Consider the following 21,165-nt stretch of genomic DNA (forward strand, 5'->3'; position numbering starts at 1 on the left):
ATATTTAGTGTAATTTTACAGGTGGGGCTATGGGGATGGTGATGGTGATGTAAACATAGCCTTAGTCCTACGAGAAATTATTTTCGATAGACTTTTATCTGAAGTAAAACATATCAAATCAAGTATCAAAAGGAGGTACAATAGAAAAGAAGTCATGTTGATAATAATGGATAAAAGAATAGTTAGCAACAACAAATAATGTGATAATTGAATCAAAGAAAATAACATGTAATATTAATAAAATCAATGCTACAACCCTATTGAAATGATTTCCCTTTTAGCTCAAATTGAAATCACTGCGTAAGTAGTTAAATAGTAGTCATTTGACTAGCACATGTTAGAATAAATTTGTTAGAAGCTTGTTAGGAAGAGAAGGAAGTTATAACTAACTACCTGAACCTTCCACTGTACAAGAGTTATTTCTGTATTTGTAATCAAAATTTGGATTCTAAGGGATCATTTGATAAGGTGTATATGAGTAATGGGGAAAATGGCTCAAAACACATTTATTATGGCCGAAATTGTCGTTACACACTTCAATTTTGCAGGAGTCATATAACACCCCTGGACTATTTTTAATTAGAATTACTATACCTTTAACTGCTTAGCTGGTAAAGACAGTGTAAACACTCTCTTTGAGAGAGTAAGAGCAGAAAAGGATGCTAAAATTTTATTTTTATAATAATTTTTTTATTAAAATATCTATTCTTTTTTTTTCTCTCTTTCTATTTTCCCTATTTTCTCATCTTCTCCATTATATATTGTTGTCACCGGAATCGCCAACTCTTTCATTATCACCACAAACTTCATTTCTTTCATCACATTTAACACGCACTACAACAACAATGGTTGCAACTATAGTCATCACTTTCACCCTTCCAAAGCTCTACAAATCCTCCACCAATTCAAAGCTCATTTCACTTCTCTGTCTCTCTCTCTCTCTCTCTAATTAGAGCAACCTGGATCATGTTTCTCTGTCATTGTCATTATCACTATTTTCACAAGGCCATCAAAAATTCATTACCAAAAAATAATTTAAGAAGTAATAGAAATTAATTATCCACAATGACTCAATTAGCAAAAAAATTAACTCAGTTTGAGAAAATAACTTCTCCCGCCACAATAATTAACTACAGAGATTACAATTGAAAATTAAATTTTTTGTCGGAAAATAAATTCGGCCATCAATAATTTACCTTTCTCCTACCTGAAAATTGAAAAAAAAAATTGAAAGGCAAAAGAAATGAAGCAGAAGAAAAAAGTGAAATGAGAGGAAGAGCCATGGTTTCTTGGTAGTAGCAAAATTGGGAAAAAAAAAATGAAATACCATATGGTAATAAAAAGGAAAAGTTTAAAAGAACTTTAAAAAAATTAAAATTAAAATTTAAATTTAAAAGAAATAAACACGTATCAGCGCGTGTATGTCACCATTTAAAATAAATTTGGATGAGACTTTTTAAGGGGGCATATATTCCACTTTAAAATAGTACCGAGGGTCCTATCGCAAAGTTGGAATGTGTAACAACAGTTTCGACCGTAATAGGAGTATGTTTTGAATCATTTTTGCAAGAGTAATGTTAAATAGAATTTATTAATAATCCTTATATTTAGTTATGCTTGCATTAATTATGAAGAAATAATTTTTTATGCGTTATTTGGTTTGGTGTATTAAAAATAGCATATATTGCATAATCTTTTTTAGAGAAATATTTATTTATAAAGATACCCTTTACAAGCATGGTGAAAAAAATGTCAAAAAGATTTAGAACGGCAATTGAGTCTCTAACCATACTAATGCATTTCATTTGTTCACCCTCTATCTGAAATTGTTTAGATCAAAGAGTTGTTGTTCAAGAACAGTTCTTTCATTTGTTCTTTATGAAAGAAATTTACAGCAAAATCGACAGGTTAGTTACCTTATATTTGAAGTAGAAGCCTTTGATTTTGCTGCTCAAACGGATTGCTTCAAAGTCTCTCTTTGAATCACTAGAAAACAAAATTTGATTCACAAACTAAATATATATTTGTGTTTAAATCGTTTGTTGATCTTTAGACAGAAAGAATTTTTCTTTTTCTCTGTTTTTTGTTCTTACGTTGTCTTTATTAGTTACAAGGTAACTGTTCCCTCCCCCCCCCCCCTCTTTTTTTTAACAAAAAAAATTAAGAGATAATTGGATCTTATCTCTTCTCAGACAACTTTGTAGGTCGGGTAGGATCGGGTCGAATTGTTCCACATGGGCGGCCCACGACCCAAAACTTACATCTCCCACTTCGCACATGGTGGAAGAACCAAGCCAACATGACATCAACTAAACACACAATTCATACTACAAATAGTTTGTGCGACCTGTGAGCAACAAGAGTTTACCTTTAAGGTTTTACAAGCTCATATAGGAATCCAATCACATGCGAAAGGAACTCACTATTTATATGAGAATATTTTTACTCACAATACCCCAGATATCATTACTACTTTAGTAGTTACAAATCTGATCCATCATCCTCTTATAGAGGTGAACTCGAATTTATGTTTAACTTTATATACACAATTACACTCGAGTGTAATAGCCGGCTTGTGTATACAAGTTAAATTATTCATTTGAATCATCTTCCCTTTCTACTCGAATCTATCTATTTCAAATCAACTACTTTCTTAGACATGCACTGCATTGCCGAATCACTCATGGCTATTAGTAACATGCTAAAGTCGCAACACCGGTCGAAACTTCATGAAATAGTAAAAGGTCAAAAGGTATTCTAATGAAAAGTTAATTGAACTTTTTAGGGATCTCACACAATAAAGAAGCAAGGAACCATTCTTTAATTAACTCATCGATCGCTTAACACACGTGGTATGAAACACGTGCTATGATATTTTCACCTTATATTTGTGCATGTGTCTCATTCTTTTAATTAACATCATACAGACATTGGTCTAGACACCTCTATATGTCTAACCCGAGTTTCTCTCTTCAATGATCCTCAAATTCATTTTCTTAGAGATACTCTTGTCTGTATATAAAACAAGTCATCTCATGGTAGTGAAAAACATCTCTTCTCATTCTCTGAAGTAAGAGGCAATTGCTCGTCTGAGAGAGCCAATCTCGTGACTTGTTCGACATACTTTATTTCAAAAAAAATATTATCACATGCATATAAGATATGAATATAAATTCAATAGTTTATATTGATGAGAATGTTATAACAACCAAGTTGTTTTACAATACATAAATATCGTCATATCCTACGCAAACCTAGAGCCTTAACATGTTTCTCAAACAAGTCTCTAGATATTGCTTTTGTAAAAAGAGCAGTTATCATTTCACGAGTAGAATGTATTGTAAATTTATTTCTCCACTTACTACTATGTGTCTCACAAAGTTATTCTTGATGTCAATGTGTTTGGTCTTGCTGTGATACTTAAGATCCTTAGTATATGCAATAGCCGCCTAACTGTCACGATATAAATTTATGAAATCCTTAGAATTTTTTGCAATATTCAAATGCTCAAAGAATCTGTAACACCCCCTAAAACGTTGTATGTGGTGTTTTAATTCTCGACGAAAATGATACTACTTTTGTATTTTGGGCATAACTTTTCATAGAATAGTCCAAATTAGGTGATTCAAATTTTTAAATAACTTCAACGGCATCCTACAACTTTCATTAAGACCATATCTTAAGATTCAGAGAATACATAGGTCAAATAAATTATTTTTTGCAAGATACGGTGTTGTGATGAAATGGAGTATTTGTAGAAGAATAATCATATCTCACGATAGGATGCTCCAAATCAGTTGATTCTTGAATTAAATGAAAACATACTTCTATATCTACAATTCATATGAGACACCAAATCCTAATTAGGAAGTTATCTTGTTCTAACGCAGCTCCGAAAAAGGGTATTCCATTAAAAGAAGGTTCATCTCACCAACCATGGAAAGATCTAGATCAATTTGAAATCACCCATGACATCAATAGTCCTTCATTTGACATCATCCATTAGATCACAATCCTCCATTGAATTTTCAAGATCATCCTTTATAATTATTTTTATTTATTATCAGGTCCCTCCTTCACACCTATAAATACCCACCTTATTTCTTTATTTTATTCATCAAGCTTTCTCAAGAAACTCTTCTCTCTATACACTTCTTTACTCATTCTCAATATAGTTTTAGCTTTTAGTAGTGTAGAAATACTATTCTAGTGATTCTTATACTCCGGGTAGTACACAAAATGCTCCGATGAGGAGAAAATGCTAGGGGTTCAAGAGTGGTCATTGAGTTCTTCAATTCAGAGTAAAGCTTAGAATTCCAGGTATGTAAGGCTATTTATAGCATTGGATTGAGTTCGTCCATGCACCCAATATTTAAATTTATCGTAATTGAGTTATAGTTAAATTTTACCCAAATCTTGAATTCTAAATGAATTAATTCTTCTTCTATTGAGTTAGATATATTTATGCATTGAGATTATTATTATTTTTATCCCTCATATTATTGGAATTATTGTTCATGGATACTTTCCCATGAACCCTAATTGATTTGATGTTCATGAATATTTTTACATGTGTTTTGAGTAAAGATGTTGGCTTTTAATATTTATTGACAAAAAGAGTGATTTGAATTAATACTATATATGTATTTTATTGAGTTTTGAAATAGCAAAAGAATTGAGTTTAAATGAATTTAAGTAAATGATGTTTTGAGCAAGATGTTTTGAGTAAAACTATTGGCTTTTAATATTTATTGACAAAAAGAGTGATTTGAATTAATACTATATATGTATTTTATTGAGTTTTGAAAGAGCAAAAGAATTGAGTTTAAATGAATTTGAGTAAATGATGTTTGAGCAAGATGTTTTGATGAGTTGTAAATAATGTTTTGAAGTGTAATGATTGATGAAGAGATAATAAGATGAGTTTGATGTTTTTCCAATAAGACTAGATGATGATGTTAGTATGAGCACATATTTTGGACGTAATATTGAGCACTAAGTTGGATAAGAGTTTAATTGACTAAAATCCAGAACTACGTAGCCAGCGTAGGATAGAGGCTATACCTCTTAAGTCCCAAAAAGAGGACTTTGATGATTGGATCCAAGATGGTGATGTCCTTTACCCTAGCAAGGTATTGGATGGATGAGGCAAAAACATCGCTTCGTTGTATCATCACTAGCTCATAAGTGATGGTTGTTGGTTAAAGAAACTTTCAACTGAGTAAGCATTGCTGCTTATTGTTGTTGTTGTTGTTGCTGCTGCTTGTTGTTGTTGTTGTTGTTGCTGCTGCTGCTTGTTGTTGTTGTTGTTGTTGCTGCTGCTTGTTGTTGTTGTTGTTGCTGCTTGTTGTTGTTGTTGTTGCTGCTGCTTGTTGTTGTTGTTGTTGTTGTTGCTGCTGCTTGTTGTTGTTGTTGTTGTTGTTGTGCTTGTTGCTGCTGTTGCTGCTTGTTGCTTCTCGTTGTTGCTGCTGCTGTTGCTGCTTGTTGCTGCTTGTTGTTGTTGCTGCTGCTGCAGTGTTATTATTATTGTTATTATTGTTATTATTATTATTATTATTGTTGTTATTATTAATATTGTTATTATTATTATTATTATTTTTAAACTTGCATTACACATTGATGTTGAGTTCTGAGCCGAGTCTTCTGAGAGGAGTTTCTTGATATCTATTCTTACTTTTCTACCATTTTACATACTTGTACATTTCATGTACTGACGTCATTCGACCTACATCATTTTATGATGCAGCTACAGGTGTTAGAAATCCTCAACAGGCGCATCATTGAAGATCATTACTTTTTAGTTATTTGATGAGTCCTTCTTGTATTCGAAGGAACTTTTTATCCTTTTATTATTGTTGAGTATTATGTTTCTTTTGAGGTAGCCATGGACATGTCATTGGCACCGTCTGATAGTGTTAGAGGCTTCATAGACAGAGTTTGATAATGTAATTGGAGTAGTTCTTTTTTGAAACTACTTCTTTTAAGGATTATTTTTTTCATTTAATATTGATGATGGCGAGCCCACATAAGTATTCTTATTTTCACTTAAGTTTTTTACTGACGAACGAATGAGTGATGAGATCAAGTGGTTCTCTCGGAGGTCAGAGATGATTTTTGAGTACCGGCAATGCCTAAGGTACCCTCTCGGGGCATGAAAAAATCTCTTTAACCAAACGGCTTCTTATACTATAGATGCATAAACTACAAATTCAGATTTCATAGTTGAAAGAACTGTGCAAGTTTGTTTCTTACTTTTTCATGAAATAGCACCACCATTAAGTAAGAAAGCATAGCCGAAGGTTGATTCTCTATCATTCCAGTCACCAGCCCAATCAGCATTTGTGTAACCTCTTAGAAATAAATCAGATCCATTATAACATAGTGAATGATCTGCAGTTCCCTTCAGGTGTCGAAATATTCTCTTTACTGCTTTCTAATGATCTCTTCCAGGATTGGATTGATACCTACTAACCAGAACTACAACATAATAAATGTCTGGGCGAGTACACATCATAGCATACATTAAAATCCCGACAACACTGGAATATGGAGCTCGAGACATGTATTTCTTTTTCTTTTCAGTCTTTGGACACATTTAAAGGCTTAAAGTTTCACCTCTTGCTATAGGAGTATCCATGGATTTGCAACTATTCATTCAAAAGCGTTTCAATATTTTCTTTATGTATGTTTCTTGAGAGAAACTCAAAAATTTCTTTGAACGATTTCTTTGGATCTTAACACCCAATATATAGTTTGTTTCACCTATATCTTTCATATCAAATAATTTTGAAAGTCATGATTTCACAGTTTTTACATACTCTAAATTATTTCCGGTTAATAAAATATCATCTACATAAAGAGAAAGAATTATAAATTTTTCATAGGACTTTTTCACATAGATGTAACGGTCTTCATCGATCTTGGTAAAATTAAATGAAATCACCTCCTTATGAAATCTCAGGTACCATTGTCTTGAAGATTGCTTTAGGCCATTGTCATGATTTCACAGTTTTTACATACAATTGTGTTGTGCAGTGTTACCCTCTTCTGGTTGATTCAAAACATAGTTTATACCTTCGAGAGCATTTTTTTATTTCAATACATACCATATTTTATGACTCCGGATGTTATAATTATCACTGTTCAGTTTTTCACCTTTATTCAAGTCAGCAATTATACTTTTTGATGTCATGTTTGTAATTAAGAGACAATCACGCAAGTATTTTTAATCAATTTTGCATGTGACATACACATTTAAGCAAATCAATTCTCATGAAGGTTTCACATTTAGTGTAGAATCGAAAAGATACGTAAGCATCCAATCATCATCTACTAACTAAATATTTAACCAAAATAAAAAAAATCTTAATATGTATTTTAATACTTTAAAGACTATACTCACAAGGATTTTCAGTCAAATAGTTTACATCATTCGATAATGTAAAATAAGATAAAAACACATATATTCATATTAAATATAATCAAAGGTGTTCATTACATAATATGTAAAACATAACAAGAATCTAAATACTAGAATTTATTTATATGGGATCACGCTGGCCATCTAGCTTCTAGAGCCAATGTGAACCTCCAAAGTGGTTCATTAGGACCAAAATCGTGATAAATGTCTGCTAGTTCATTCTTTCAATATTATGGTAATGAACTATACAAAATACCTAACACATCCCAATCCTCAACATATATGTAACAATATATATCTCATTAATTTTAATCCAAAACAGATTGAGATAATTTGGTAATTGGTCAAACGAGTTCATTTTAATGTTTTTGAACTCTTTATAAGTCTTAATCCTTCCCTTACACATGCTCTTTTATCTCTGTTTAGACTTTATAATATCCTTGAGTCATTCCTTATGACTTCAGGCTCAGAATCTGAACTGTTATTGATTCTTATCTTTTTACGACGCACTCTTCTACAATTTTTTTTTGTTCCTCTTTCATTACCACTCTCACTTGGAACAATTTGAGCATGTTCCCGTTCAGCCATATCTGAAATAGGAATAAGAAATCAGAAATATGGTTAATACCATTTAATGTGACAACGTATGTCACAAATTTTTGATAGAAGGCTAAAGAATCTTACTAAAAGGCTTATGACTAAGAGAAAAAAATATATTTTTATATCAAATTTATTTATATATCTGAACCATAATCAATGTACTCATATATTAATACATGACTATTATTATTAATAAAATAAAAGATATTAAAGTCAATATCTCAATCATTTTTTACCATATGTAAAATTAATAATAAAATTGCCATGGTAATGCTAGTAGTCATATATCAGCACACGTTTCTCAGGAAAATATGTTGTCATTTAGTTTTATTTTTTAAAAATAATATGATCACAGTATGTTCTCAAAAAATGACTACTATTTTAACAATTAGTATACTTGTACTATAAAGATATAGTACATGCAATTAACACTTTTTTTTTTAAATGTGGAATAAGAAAAATGTTACACCATTCTCACTTGAAGTCAAAAAGTTGTACTCTATTTCACACAAATTATCAATGAGAGAGAACTAAATAATACTATACTATATTTCCTCTACTTCCGAACAATAAAATAATGACAGTCACTTTCTTCTTTCCAAAAAATCACACAAGTCAAAAAGTTGGACTACTATATTAAATAGTATTACATGACATATTGTATTACGCATCCTTTTATATAATTAATGATAACAACGAAATTTTCACGTTTTTCAATAAAACTTGTTTATTTTTTTTATCTATGAACAAAGTCATTTTCATAATTCATTTCCTTCACATTATATAACTTTGTCAATATTCATCTTCTTCTATCAGAAAAAAAAAAATGAAGAAACGGAAGAAAAAAATTGCAGATATGAAAAAGAACTAATACAAATCTGTCTGTATTTAATCTTTTTCATTATTTCTTGCTTATTATTAACAGGTAAGAGTAAATTTCTACACCTTTAATTTTTAGAATTACCACACTTAAATTATTTCAAAAGAAATTACAGACTTGAAAATTTATTTCAAGTCAGATTTCACAAACATGGAGCAATTAATTTTGACTCTGATACCATTTAAAAGAAATTTAGAGCGAAATCAACAGGTTAGTTACCTTGTATTCGTAGCGAAAGTCTTTGATTTTGCTGCTCAAACGGATTGCTCCAAAGTCTCTCTTTGAATCACTAGAAAAAAAAGTTTGATTCACAAACTAAATATATATTTGTGTTTAAATCATTTGTTAATCTTCAGATAGAAAGAATTTTTCCTTTTCTCTATTTTTGTTCTTACGTTGTCTGTTTTCTTTGTAAAGGAATCCCTCTTATTTGTAAAGAGGATTTGAGAAGTTATTAGTTACAAGGTAACTGTTCTCGCCCCCCTCACCCCCCACCCCCTTATTTTTTAAAAAAAATTAAGAGATAATTGAATCTTATCTCTTCTCAGACAACTTCTTGGGTCGGATAGAATTGGATCAGATCGTTCCACATGGGCGACCCACGACCCAAATCTTACACTTTAGGTAAACTCTGTTCCCTTTCTAAATTCATACTCAATATCAAAGGACCTTATCAGAGATATCAGATCATTCGATTCTCTGACCTGCTCTGGACACAGTAAAGTCGTTTGGTATCAATAAAAAAAACTTGTTCAGGTATTAATTTTCATTTAAGTTATACAATATTCGATAGCTAGTTAATAAATATTTAATGAATAATATTAATACGATATTTGATTTGCAATTTTAAAACCCACATAACTAATACATATATAAATTAAGAAAAAATTGGTATATTATCTTAGGCAAAATAGAAGCATAATTATAAGCCGCTACCAAACGACCCCTAAAAAAATTAGTCCATTTCAAGCTGGACATGCACCATACTTCGACTCCAGTATTCTTAAGTAATAACCATTCCTTTTAAGGTGTCATGACATTCACTGTTGCTGATAAACGGAGTATTACTCAAATAAATACAAAAAAAATACAAAGTTATACAAGGGCGGAGGCTACTCTCAGGCAGGAGTAGAACACCACATATCTGCTACTGTATAGACAATAGAGATGAGCACTTTTTAAGCATATAAAATCTTCAGGACAATTTTTCATGGCCTTGACATGTATGGAACCCAAGAGAACATACCACTGAAAGAACTACTATTTTAGATTTGCATCTTCACCTTTCCTACATAACAAATTAATCATCCAGCTTGTATTGTTCCCATTTTTACAGTGTATAACCTGGCCTGCGAATGCATTTCCATCATCAAGATCATGACTGCTTTCAAGACTCTCCACTACCCAAAAAGGTAGCTGAGAGAGCTTACCCATGGTATCTGCAGATGTGAATGCAATGTAAACCATTTGTCAGACGAGAATGGGCTTTGGATTAAAATCTATCAGAAATCCACTGCAAAACGAGGATGTAAACGAGAAACAAGCTTTACAATATTACTGGGTAAATGTCTAAAGGAATTTCCTTACCTTTTATGCCCATAAAGAAACCTACTTTTTGTTAGACCTTGTCCAGGAAAACCCCTTTTTCCGAGATGAATGACTCTCAGAGTAGGATCTTGATCCCTTTGAACCAAAGGAGAAATAATGCCGTAGGAAGGGCCTCTTTGAAGGGCTCTTCATACTGGAACTGGAGCTCATCCTGGGACACCCTACTTCATGAGCACTACTTTTCTGACTCTCTAACCGAGCAAGATTGCCACTAGCATCACTGTCAACAATTCTGTTTCGAAATCTTTTTCTAGCTTTCAATTCTATCTTAGCTTTTGCTTTTTCATATATCTTCAAGGCTTGCTTCTCCCCAAAAGTACAGGCAGGGCAAGCTGGGTCATACCTATTGATTTCAGGTGTCATATTCTCCAAGCACTCAGCATGGAAAACATGACCGCAAACTAGAACAGCAACAGCAAGTTCATTCAATAGCTTTGCACATATGCCACAGGTTTGGAGATCGAACGAAGATGAACCAGAACTTTGGCTAGTAGCCCTTTCACGATGGAAACCAAAGGATTCAGTATCAAATGACCACCTGTCTCTACGAGGATTTGCCAGGTCAGCAAAGGCAGGAACTGACCAACCATCTGATGATCCACCATGAGAGCCCCTAGTTGAATCATTACTCCAACCAGGGAGCACAAAGGAAGATGATTCTTCAGAAATTGAAAATGTAGGTGATTTCAGCCCTGATACACGGCTATCAGAAACTTGTTGTACCAGCTGGTGCGCTGAAGAATGGTGAGGCAAACAAGGAGTAAAGCTAGCAGGAGGCAGCTGGCCACGCGATGATAAAGGAGATGCAGATAAAGATGATACGGAGGGAGCGGATGGAGATAGCTTTACAGGAGAGGGGAGTGAAAGTGCTGATGAACCAGCTAATTCTTTAACCTAAAAGAAAGAAGGCATGTCAAAAACTCATAAACATGCCATGAAATTGTCTTCAGAAATAAGAAAAACCGCTCTGTTGTTACCTCGGTGGAATTCCTCTCAGCCAAGGGATCTGCAAAGGTAAATAATAATATTGTCATTTTCCAAACAAACATATGATTTCCATCCATAAAGGGCTACTTATATTTTCATAGTATATAGAATCTAAGGGCAAGATGAAAAAAGATAATGTTTTGTTACACATCTAAAAGATAGTCACAAGAAGAATAATGGTTATGGCTTCCATAGCAATTTACACACCAAAAGCGTACAAAAAAAAAATCTCTTAACAAACACTATCCCATAACACTTGCATTACGAACCCAAAAAATCCTATTCCAGTATCCTGGAGTAAACCCCCTGAAGGTCAGCTCAAATTAAATATCGATGGCTCATTCGATCCTCAATCCTCATGCGGAAGGGCAGGCGGAGTAATTAGGAATCATGTAGGAAATTGGATGGTGGGTTTTTCTTGCAAAATCAAAGGGCAAAATGCACTGCATACAGAAGCATTTTCTTTGCTACATGGCCTCACTCTAGCATAAAGAAATAATATAAAGCAATTACTCGTGGAAACTGACTCCCAGGTACTGCTAAATACCTTATATAGCAATAATCACAAATACTCTCATATTTACAATGATTGCGGGTCACTAATCCAGTAGATGGAGGGAGCTTTACTGCAGTTCACCCCGAGGGAAGCTAACTCAGTAGCAGATCTACTAGCTAAACACGGAAGGAAAACACAGGATCTACATATGGCAAACAATCAGCCTTATATTTTTGACGTATCTCCTTCCTTTGTAATGAATGTACTTGAAAGAGATGCTATTGGAACTACAAATACTAGAGTAGTTCCTCTTTTGTATGGTTGATCCGATATTATTAAAATAAATAAAATCCTTCCCTTTTGAAGCAAAAAAAAAAAAGTATCATCAGGGTGCAAAACAAAAACATATAATAGGGTATATAAAAGAACACAATTCATCTTTGGGTAAATGGCCTCCATATAAAGATATGATGAGTCAGCAGAAGACTTCTACCATATGATATGCTGTAAGAATTTCATCACATCCAGAGAGCCAGAAGAATCAAAATATATATAGCATCAATCACAAAAATAATAGAACAATGCCTTTGAAAGAATTAAAGGCATGACATTTCAACAAAAAAAATTAAAATCGAAGTTATCATGTCCCATCCCGACTACCTTCATCTATAAAAAATAACATTCAAGAATGCTTCCAGATGAGATCAACAAGATTCTCCGTTCTTACCAACGGGGCTCCTCATGGCTCCTTTCCTATTTATAGAGGAACTAGTCTCTGAGAAAGTGTATTGAACGTTTATCTTAAAATATTTCATACAAATTTACATATACTATTGGACTCTCTCAATGCTATAAAATAAAAATCAAAACACACAAAAAAATGTAACTAACTCATTAGTTGAGGTTAGAAAATCTTGCAAATTTGATGCTATTTTCGTCACATATATAGTACTTTAATTTAAAGATAAATACATACTATTATAGAAGAACTTATCTTCTAAAATTAACTATCACGCATGAAAAATAAAAGCTAAACTGATACATGTATTGAATCACATCATGATCAACCGAAATGCGGTTAAAAGTCACAGAACCTTGCTTTGACACAAACACATGAATATTAAAAAAGTCAAAATATAAAGGGGGGGGGGATTGTAAGTACTTGATGGAGAAAAAACTCAAGAAATTGTGAACATAACCAGATGAAATAATAGAAAACACTTATTTATAATGAGATGTTACGAGTAGTAAAAGACTCAATTTATTATGAGATGTTACGAGTAGCAGAAAAGATCTAATTTATTATGAGATGTTTTTACTCTTTTAAAACAAAACACTAGAGAAATTTTACTATTTAATGTTTAATTAATTAGATTTTTTATAATATTATAATTTAGTACATGGGTAAAATGGTAATCCAACTTTGCACTTTGGAGCTTCCCACTTTTTTTTAAAAATAAAATAAAATATATATATATATATATATAAGGCAAGGGCATCCCCTGTCTCCATTCCTCTTTTATTCTTGTTATGGAAGGACTTAGTAACAACAACAACAACATAGCCAATGAAATCCCACAAGTGGGGTCTGGGGAGTGTATGATGTACGCAGACTTTACCACTACCTCATGGAGATAGAGAGGTTGTTAGTAAATTGTTCTCAAAAGCTATTCACCTCAGTTGGATGAAAGGTTATGCAGCAGACCACAGAGGATCAAATAGTCTGAACATCTCTCACATTTTATATTCATATGATACTTTAATCACATTTTTTTCAGAATGATTACTGGTCGTCATATTAATTTCTCAAAGAGCTTCCTGTTTCCTGTAGACATTGTTCTCAACATTCAATGACTGGTCTACATCTTAAATTGCAATATAGGCAGCCTTCCCATTATATATCTGGGATTACCCTGGGGAGAAAATTCAGGTCTATTTCTCTTTGGGACTGCATAGTGAAGGTGGAAAAAAGACTTTCAAATCCGAAATGTCAATATCTTTCCTTGGGCAGTGGATTTATTGGCATCAATAGTGTACTCGATACCCTACTTACACTGTTCTCCTGTTTCTCTCCCCGTCTGTTCATTGACAGATTGAACAAGCTGACAAAAAAAAATTCTTTGGCAAGGGAACAACAAAAGAAGGTTAGTCTGGTAAATGGAGTCGCCGCAGATAAGAGATAGAGTGGTCCAGGAGAAAAAGATTTGAAAACATACAAAGAAAGTCTTATTATATAATGGTTGTGAAGATCTAATAAAGATAATAAGGCCCTATGGAGGAGAGTTGTGAAAGAGAAATATTCTTTACTAGATCCCTAGATGATAAAAAACTCAGAACACTCTGCATGGCACAGTTTGATGGAAATTCATTAGATCCTTCTGGGAGAATTCTTTTCCAACACAAGATCACTTTTGGGGGACAATGAACAGATGATACTTTGGCAAGACTGGATGGGGACTTCCCCTCTCGTGGATCAACTTCCAGATCTGTACACTATATGCCTCAGCAATATGCTACGGCTGGGTGACATCAAATTGGAACCTCATTCTTTACAAGACATTGTTGTGTTTGGGAGATACAGAATACATGTCTTTTGTTGCGACTTCTGAACTGAACAGCACATTTACAGCTCTGAACAAGTCTGATGCCCCGGAGTAGTTGGACATTCCATAGGCTTGTTCTCAGTAAATCTAGCTTCAAGTGGATAACTCCTCCTGACACAAGTTCGTAGCCATGGAAGAACTCCATCCAAGGCGAGTTGCTTTATTTGGCTTGTAGCCGATGATGCTTGCCTGACCCATCCAAACTCCAGAAGAAAGTTCCATTTATGCAGTAAATGCTCATTACATGAGGAGCAATCAGAGGATTCGAATCATCTATTTTTACACTGTACAGTTACCTCTCAAATCTCTAAACATCCTAGGATAAGTTTGTCAATGCATAACTCAATGGTAGAGTTTCTAAAATGTTGGAGTAAAAGAGATCTCAACAAAAATGCAAGTTACATTTGGAACACTATTCCACAGGCTGTATGGTGGGCACACTGGATAAAGAGAAATTTTTATGGCAAAAAAAAAGGAGGCATACATAGTCTTGCAAGAGAATGTAAATGGTATTATTGACACAGTCAGGTACTTAACATGAATTGCAACTATGTTTTGATGCATTAACTTACTGCTTCTTTGATATCAATAAAGATTGACCCTTGTTGAATAAAATTACTGACTAAAAAATGATGGTCCAAATCAGCTTCAAGGTATGCAGAAAAAGTTTACTTTAGCGATCTTGCTTCTCGGGGTAAAGAGGTAAGGTTGGCATTTTCTTAAGGTTGAGGAAAATGACAGTCTACATAAGCAAGAAAATGAAAAAAATACTCACCATATTTAACTAATGTTATACTTCACTCTGATAAAAATACAAGTGCAAGTCATATATATGAAGCATACAAGAAAACTCGGAGATTGCGAGTTTCTTTGAGAACAAATATTTGACCTCAACTTTGTAGGGGTAGCAGAGGACGTTCCAACAAAACCTAATATTTCTGTTCCCCACAACTCAAACGTAACGACCAACAACCTGTAATTAAGCAAGTGACAACTTAAAATATTCTTTATCCTTTGATAAAGCAAGTGACAAGTGACAAGTAACTATTTATTTTAACGACAACCTTTCAAACAAAATATTTCATATGCTCCAATGATCTAAAAAGTTGATCATAGCAGCACACAAGAAACTACATTTTCAGCTTAAACTACTTGCACCTCCCCAATGGGAGAACATGCAAATAGTCTACATTTTCAACCCTCTCCACTACTTATCTTCATCATTTGATAATATCCTCTTATAAAAACAGAGTAGCCATCAATCACCACTGCCAGCAGCTCAATCTTCTCTATGACAAATTCTACAGTCTAGACATCTCAGAGCTACAAAGCTCACTTGTATAGTACTTGACACCCAAACAAAATTCACAATAAAAAAGAAGCTCATTGTATGGCTGAACAATTTCACATCCGATAAGCACACACATGCAACATCTTTCATTTCAGTGCTCGCCACCTCCTATTTTTACCTAAAATCAATTCTATATATAGACTTCCCCTTCTTCTAACTCTTCTCTACATTTCAACTTAATGAACATTTCTCGCATGAGAATTTGGTCTGCTAGAATTAGCTGATTATTTCTTCCTGAAGAGGACTCATGATCTTTGATAAAGTTTTGCATCAACATTCCCCACACAGAATGACAAAGCATCCACCATTATGTCATCCAATTAGGTATTCTCATAATTCACAAAGTTCAAAAAGGGAAAAGAGAATGAGTGATTCAAACTCATCATTTGCAATCAGAACTTCACATCTTTTTTCTCTTCAATTTGCATAATCACCTAGTTATTAGGAATTTATCATTTCATTTGATACAAAAGCAAAAGGGAGAGCAGTGCAAGTATTTACCCAATAAAGGAAGTGAAAAGTTTCGATTATTTCCATCAGAAACTGGTGACTTCTGCCATGCAAATGATCTGAAACTTTCCAATGGACTACCCTCTTCAGATGCATATACTGTTCCTACAGTTGTTCCAGATTTAAATTCTAATCCGTCGTTGCCACCAATTCCATCAGAAGACCAATTCACTGGCGTCTCCTCCCCAGCCACTCGTCCCCGATTATCCCACCGAAAGCTCCATGTAGGAGATTGACGGATATTCCTCTGCAAATTATCACAGTTTGATCCATCTATAACAGCTCTATCTCTGGCAGCAACACAGCAAGCGGAACCCATGCTTGCTTACACACAAAGCATACAATATTTAGGCAGCTATCAGCCAGACCAATGACAATGCCAGCATGCTACTTCATGATTCAAATTTGAGAGTTAAATTTTCTGAAACAACAAAAAAGAAAAAAGTCAAAAAACAAAACTATCAAAAGCAAAGCAAAATGCATTTTAACTATCGCGGCAAAATCTTTTTGGTACACAGGAACGCAGCACGAATTATCCTTCACACTGAACACATATAACAAGTTAATGGTTCGAGATATAATGCTGTCATACATGCGGGACACTTTGAGGGCAATTCAAGAGCCAATCTCCACACTCAACGCAGATATTTTCCAGGTTGCTCACATTGTTAAACCCATTCAAGTTTTGCACAGAGAACACCATACATCACTGTAATGCGCCAAGTCACCCATACAACACTCCCCCACCCAATAGAATAAGATTTATGCAGAAAGTTGCAACAGCTAATGCTGAGAATCTGGGAAGGGATGCCTCTTAGAAGAGAAAAACTTATTCATTGAAAATACCAATATAACATTCCACTAGAAACTAAATTCCCATTTTTGGAAGAACATTTTCAGCTCAAAATGGAACCGTGATTTCCAATTTTGTAAAATTCTAAAAGTCTAACATACTTCAACGACAAGACATTAGAAGAGAATAATCCCATATCGAAAAGAAAGCTCCTAGTGAAGAATTACATACAGTAATAAACCCAACGCAAAATATCCATTAAATCAGATCCTCGAACTAAACCTAAGATTTATATTGCCAGAAAAAAATTCTATTACATCTAAGCTAATTTGGACGAAAACACACTGGAGAGTGAGTCCCTGTTGCAAAAAAAAAAAAGGGTATCGAACACAACGGAGGTCATATAGATCCGAAATAAAGCCAAAAAAATGATAAAATAAAAAATAATCACCAATTATCTTCCCAGAAACCTCAGAATTTCCTTACTTATCTCTAAACCTAGTCACTCACACATATCCATTCATGAAACAAATTCTACAGCTCAAACAAGTACATACAAGAAATTCCAAAATATATAAACATATCAATATCAAATTTCCCTGTAAAAACAAAATAAACCGATCAATCCTTACCGGGAAATTCACCGTCCGGCGACCGTGTAGCTGGGAAATCAAGCGATTAGTGAAGAGGGTGGATGAGGTTGGGCATCTACAGATATAGAGAGAGAAAGTAAAGGTTCTGATTCTTCTTCTTCTGAGTTGCGGGAAGAGAGAGAGAGAGAGAGGAGTCAGGTCGTTTTAGACGGCGATTTGCGAATGCGAAGAGCGTTCTTCTGTTTGGGGGGTTACGAAACAAACATAGCAGTTCCACGGGGAAGGATGGTTTGTTTAAACGGCGTTAAGTAAAACGTGCAAGGGAATTGTTTTGTTTGTTATGTTGGTTAAATTGCCTCCTTTTTTTTTTCTTTTAATCATTAGTAAATTTGCCAAACCAGTGAGGTTAAAATATTGGGATTCAACTTTGGATGGTGGTTACTTATCATTTCATGTATCTGTATTAAATTATGCTGTATATTTTTTATGAATGGATATTTAAATAAATTATATTTTCTTTCGTTTTAATTTACATGATGCAATTTAATTGAATATGGAGTTTAAGAAAGAAAAAAAAGATTTTTGAAATTTCTAATTTAAAATAAGTGATAAATATTCATGTGGCTATATATTAGACTTACGCCACGTAGATCTAGGAGACTAATGCCCTGTGTTTTAAGGTTTATGCCTCTCGCATAGTGATGCCTATAACATCTTGCATCATGCTTCACCTTTTAAAATATAACAGCATTGTGTTTAACTATTGTAACAGTCTTTTCAGGGGTAAAATTTATGAATGCATACATTATACATGTGAATAAATACATTAGTTTAGGGTCTAATTACGTCCTCTTACTTTAGTTTTTGAAATTACATTTCATACCATATTTACTTCATCATATACATGTATCTGGCACACTGAGATACATTTATCCTAGATACATGCAGGCTAAATTAGATGTAAATTATTTTATATACATTGTATCCAAGCGTGATTTGCATGTATTTGAGATACATTGACTCTCTCACTTGCCTCTCTCCTCTCTCGCTCGTCTCTCTCCATATGTATCTGTATTTCAGGATTTATCTTATATCAAAGATACATATATCCAGTATATTTGATACAAGTACATAACCAACTTGAAATCTGAAGAAGTGGTGTATCTGGATTGAAATGTAGTACAAAATTATTAATTAGTAACAATATATAGCTATTTCAAACTGTAAAACAGATTAGTATTTATAATAAAGAATATTTGTGCGAGGTAATTATTTTGTATTTTATTCCTCCGGAATAATCATGAAGAAATCCCTAAAATTTTCACCATTAGAAAACATCTTTGAAGATGTAATTGGAAACAATTAAAAGTTCTTTTTATGCAAGTTATGGTCTGTTTTCTTTTCCATTATAAGTTATGGTCCAATATGCCTTCTCTAAGCGAAAAAAGAAAGAGAAAATAGCCAAAATGCCTCTTAATCTATATTCGAATTTTTAACTACACACTTTTATTTTATGGGAGTTTTATTACCCCTTGAACTGTTTAAAATTGAAATAATTATACCCTTAAAAAGCCATAATCACATATGTGTTGATCAGTGAATTGCAGGCCTTTGACATGTGAAAATTTGATTAATTTATTTTTTAAAAGTTTTTTTTAATAATTCTTTTCCCCTTTCTCCTATATTTCCCCCATTTCTTCAAATTCCTAAAGTAATTGCATTAGTACTGTAAACATCAAAGTCCATCGGAGTTGGCTTGTGAGGAACAAAGATGAATAGTGATGGCGGAGTTCGTCGAACGATATTCAAGCTTTGCTCGCTAGAAAACCTGAATGACAAACTAAAAAAAAGTGAGGGGGAAGGAAAGAGAGAGGACGAACGGAGGAGCGGAATTGCCATTAATGGAGGTCAACTGAGACAAGTACTCCTCTTAGGGAAGATGAGGAAGAGCCGATGATGCATTTCATGTCCTCGTCGGCGGCATCAAATTTGAAGAGAAAATGGTTATTCACCATGATTGAACAATTAATGAGGTTGATAACATGTGAATTCTAAGATGTAGTTGATTGATTGAGATTTGAGAAAAGAAAAAATATTCTCTTTTGGGGGTTCAATTGAATTTGATATAAATCCAATTTGATTTTTTTCAAATCTGATCAAATCATTTTAGGGTGATATAAATACATGTCATTTTTTTTATCTATAATTGATTTGTTTGGTTTTACAAATTTTTTACATGACAATTTAAAAACTTGTGTGAAATCAATAATGGTGAAGGTGACGACTTAGAGATGGTGAATGGTGAAGAAATTTTGTCTTTGTTGCTATGAAGAAGAAAGACAATAAATAAGAAAAAAATAAAAATTTAAAATGCATATATTTATGAAAAGAGATATTAAAAATAAAGTTTTAATATTTGTTTTTTGTGTTCACTCTCTCAAATACTTACATTGACAGCTAAACATTTAAGAAAGTAACAATTTCAACTTAAAACACTCTAAAGAATAATAAAACTCCCGTGAAATTAAAATATATAATTAAAAATCCAACTATAAATTAAAATGGCTTTTAGCTATTATCTCGAAAAAAGACCAACGAAAAGAAAATGCGGGCGGTGATTGATGGTTGAATTTGAGAAGTCGGTAGGCATTTGGTCAAAAAGCTCAAATGGGAACAGAAAATCAAAATGAAAGAAAAACAAAACAAATGGGAATTAAGAAAAGCGTTGCTGGTCAAGCAATGCCACTTGGTACATTGAAATATTGGGCACATGCCAAATACTTTATTTTTCTACTTCCAATAATAGGTGTTTAAAATCGAATCGTAATCAATAAGTCAATTGCAAAACTGACATATTAACTTATTGGTATTGAATTATCAAATAAACGGTTGAAGAATGGATTAAAATTTTATAACTAACGGCTTATTGATGTGGGGGCGGATTATTAAATTATCTTATCGGATAAATCGTTAACCCGTTAAGAATTACCATATACCTACACTTTTTTTCAGTCTGTAGGCAATTGACATGTGTCTTTTGCTTTGGTTGTGCACAATTCTGTAAAAATATGATTCACCAATTTGAAGCCAACGTATCCTTAACTTTTGTTTGATGGTATATCTTTTCTTCAATCAACTCCACCTTTTCAATGTCAACTTAAGTTCTTTCTCGTTGTCAAATAGTCTACGAACTTCTTATAGGTTATCTGATACACCGCCCAATAACCGTCCAATAATTGATAATCCGTTACCGAATCAACTGATATCTTATAGGTTCGCTAGCGGATTAGTAAATTTAAAAATCGATATCCGATAGGCCAAATC

The 21,165-nt window shown here is 33.3% G+C and overlaps 1 protein-coding gene and 1 long non-coding RNA gene across 2 annotated transcripts; one reads left to right on the forward strand and one right to left on the reverse strand.

Moving 5' to 3' along the window:
- Positions 1-8,857: 8,857 nt before the first annotated feature.
- Positions 8,858-9,653, forward strand: LOC129876210 (uncharacterized). The gene is made up of 3 exons (XR_008763333.1): positions 8,858-8,945; positions 9,318-9,365; positions 9,449-9,653. It is a non-coding gene; the product is annotated as an uncharacterized LOC129876210 (long non-coding RNA).
- A 247-nt stretch (positions 9,654-9,900) lies between these two features.
- Positions 9,901-18,056, reverse strand: LOC129876209 (uncharacterized). Its single transcript, XM_055951574.1, has 5 exons — positions 17,881-18,056; positions 16,447-16,876; positions 11,486-11,514; positions 10,488-11,402; positions 9,901-10,339 (listed from the first exon to the last, which is right to left on the reverse strand). The coding sequence occupies exons 2-4, from the start codon at positions 16,772-16,774 to the stop codon at positions 10,509-10,511; spliced, it is 1,251 nt and encodes a 416-aa protein (XP_055807549.1). The 5' UTR covers positions 16,775-16,876; positions 17,881-18,056; the 3' UTR covers positions 9,901-10,339; positions 10,488-10,508.
- Positions 18,057-21,165: the final 3,109 nt, after the last annotated feature.

Source organism: Solanum dulcamara, chromosome 12 (assembly GCF_947179165.1).
Source record: "Solanum dulcamara chromosome 12, daSolDulc1.2, whole genome shotgun sequence".
NCBI lineage: Eukaryota > Viridiplantae > Streptophyta > Magnoliopsida > Solanales > Solanaceae > Solanum > Solanum dulcamara.

Coding starts and splice junctions, on each gene's coding strand:
- LOC129876209 (XM_055951574.1), bottom strand. CDS start 16,774: ATGGGTTCCGCTTGCTGTGTTGCTGCCAGAGATAGAGCTGTTATAGAT. Junction 11,515..16,446: donor CTTTTCACTTCCTTTATTGG/GTAAATACTTGC, acceptor TTACCTTTGCAG/ATCCCTTGGCTGAGAGGAAT. Junction 11,403..11,485: donor CTGAGAGGAATTCCACCGAG/GTAACAACAGAG, acceptor TCTTTCTTTTAG/GTTAAAGAATTAGCTGGTTC.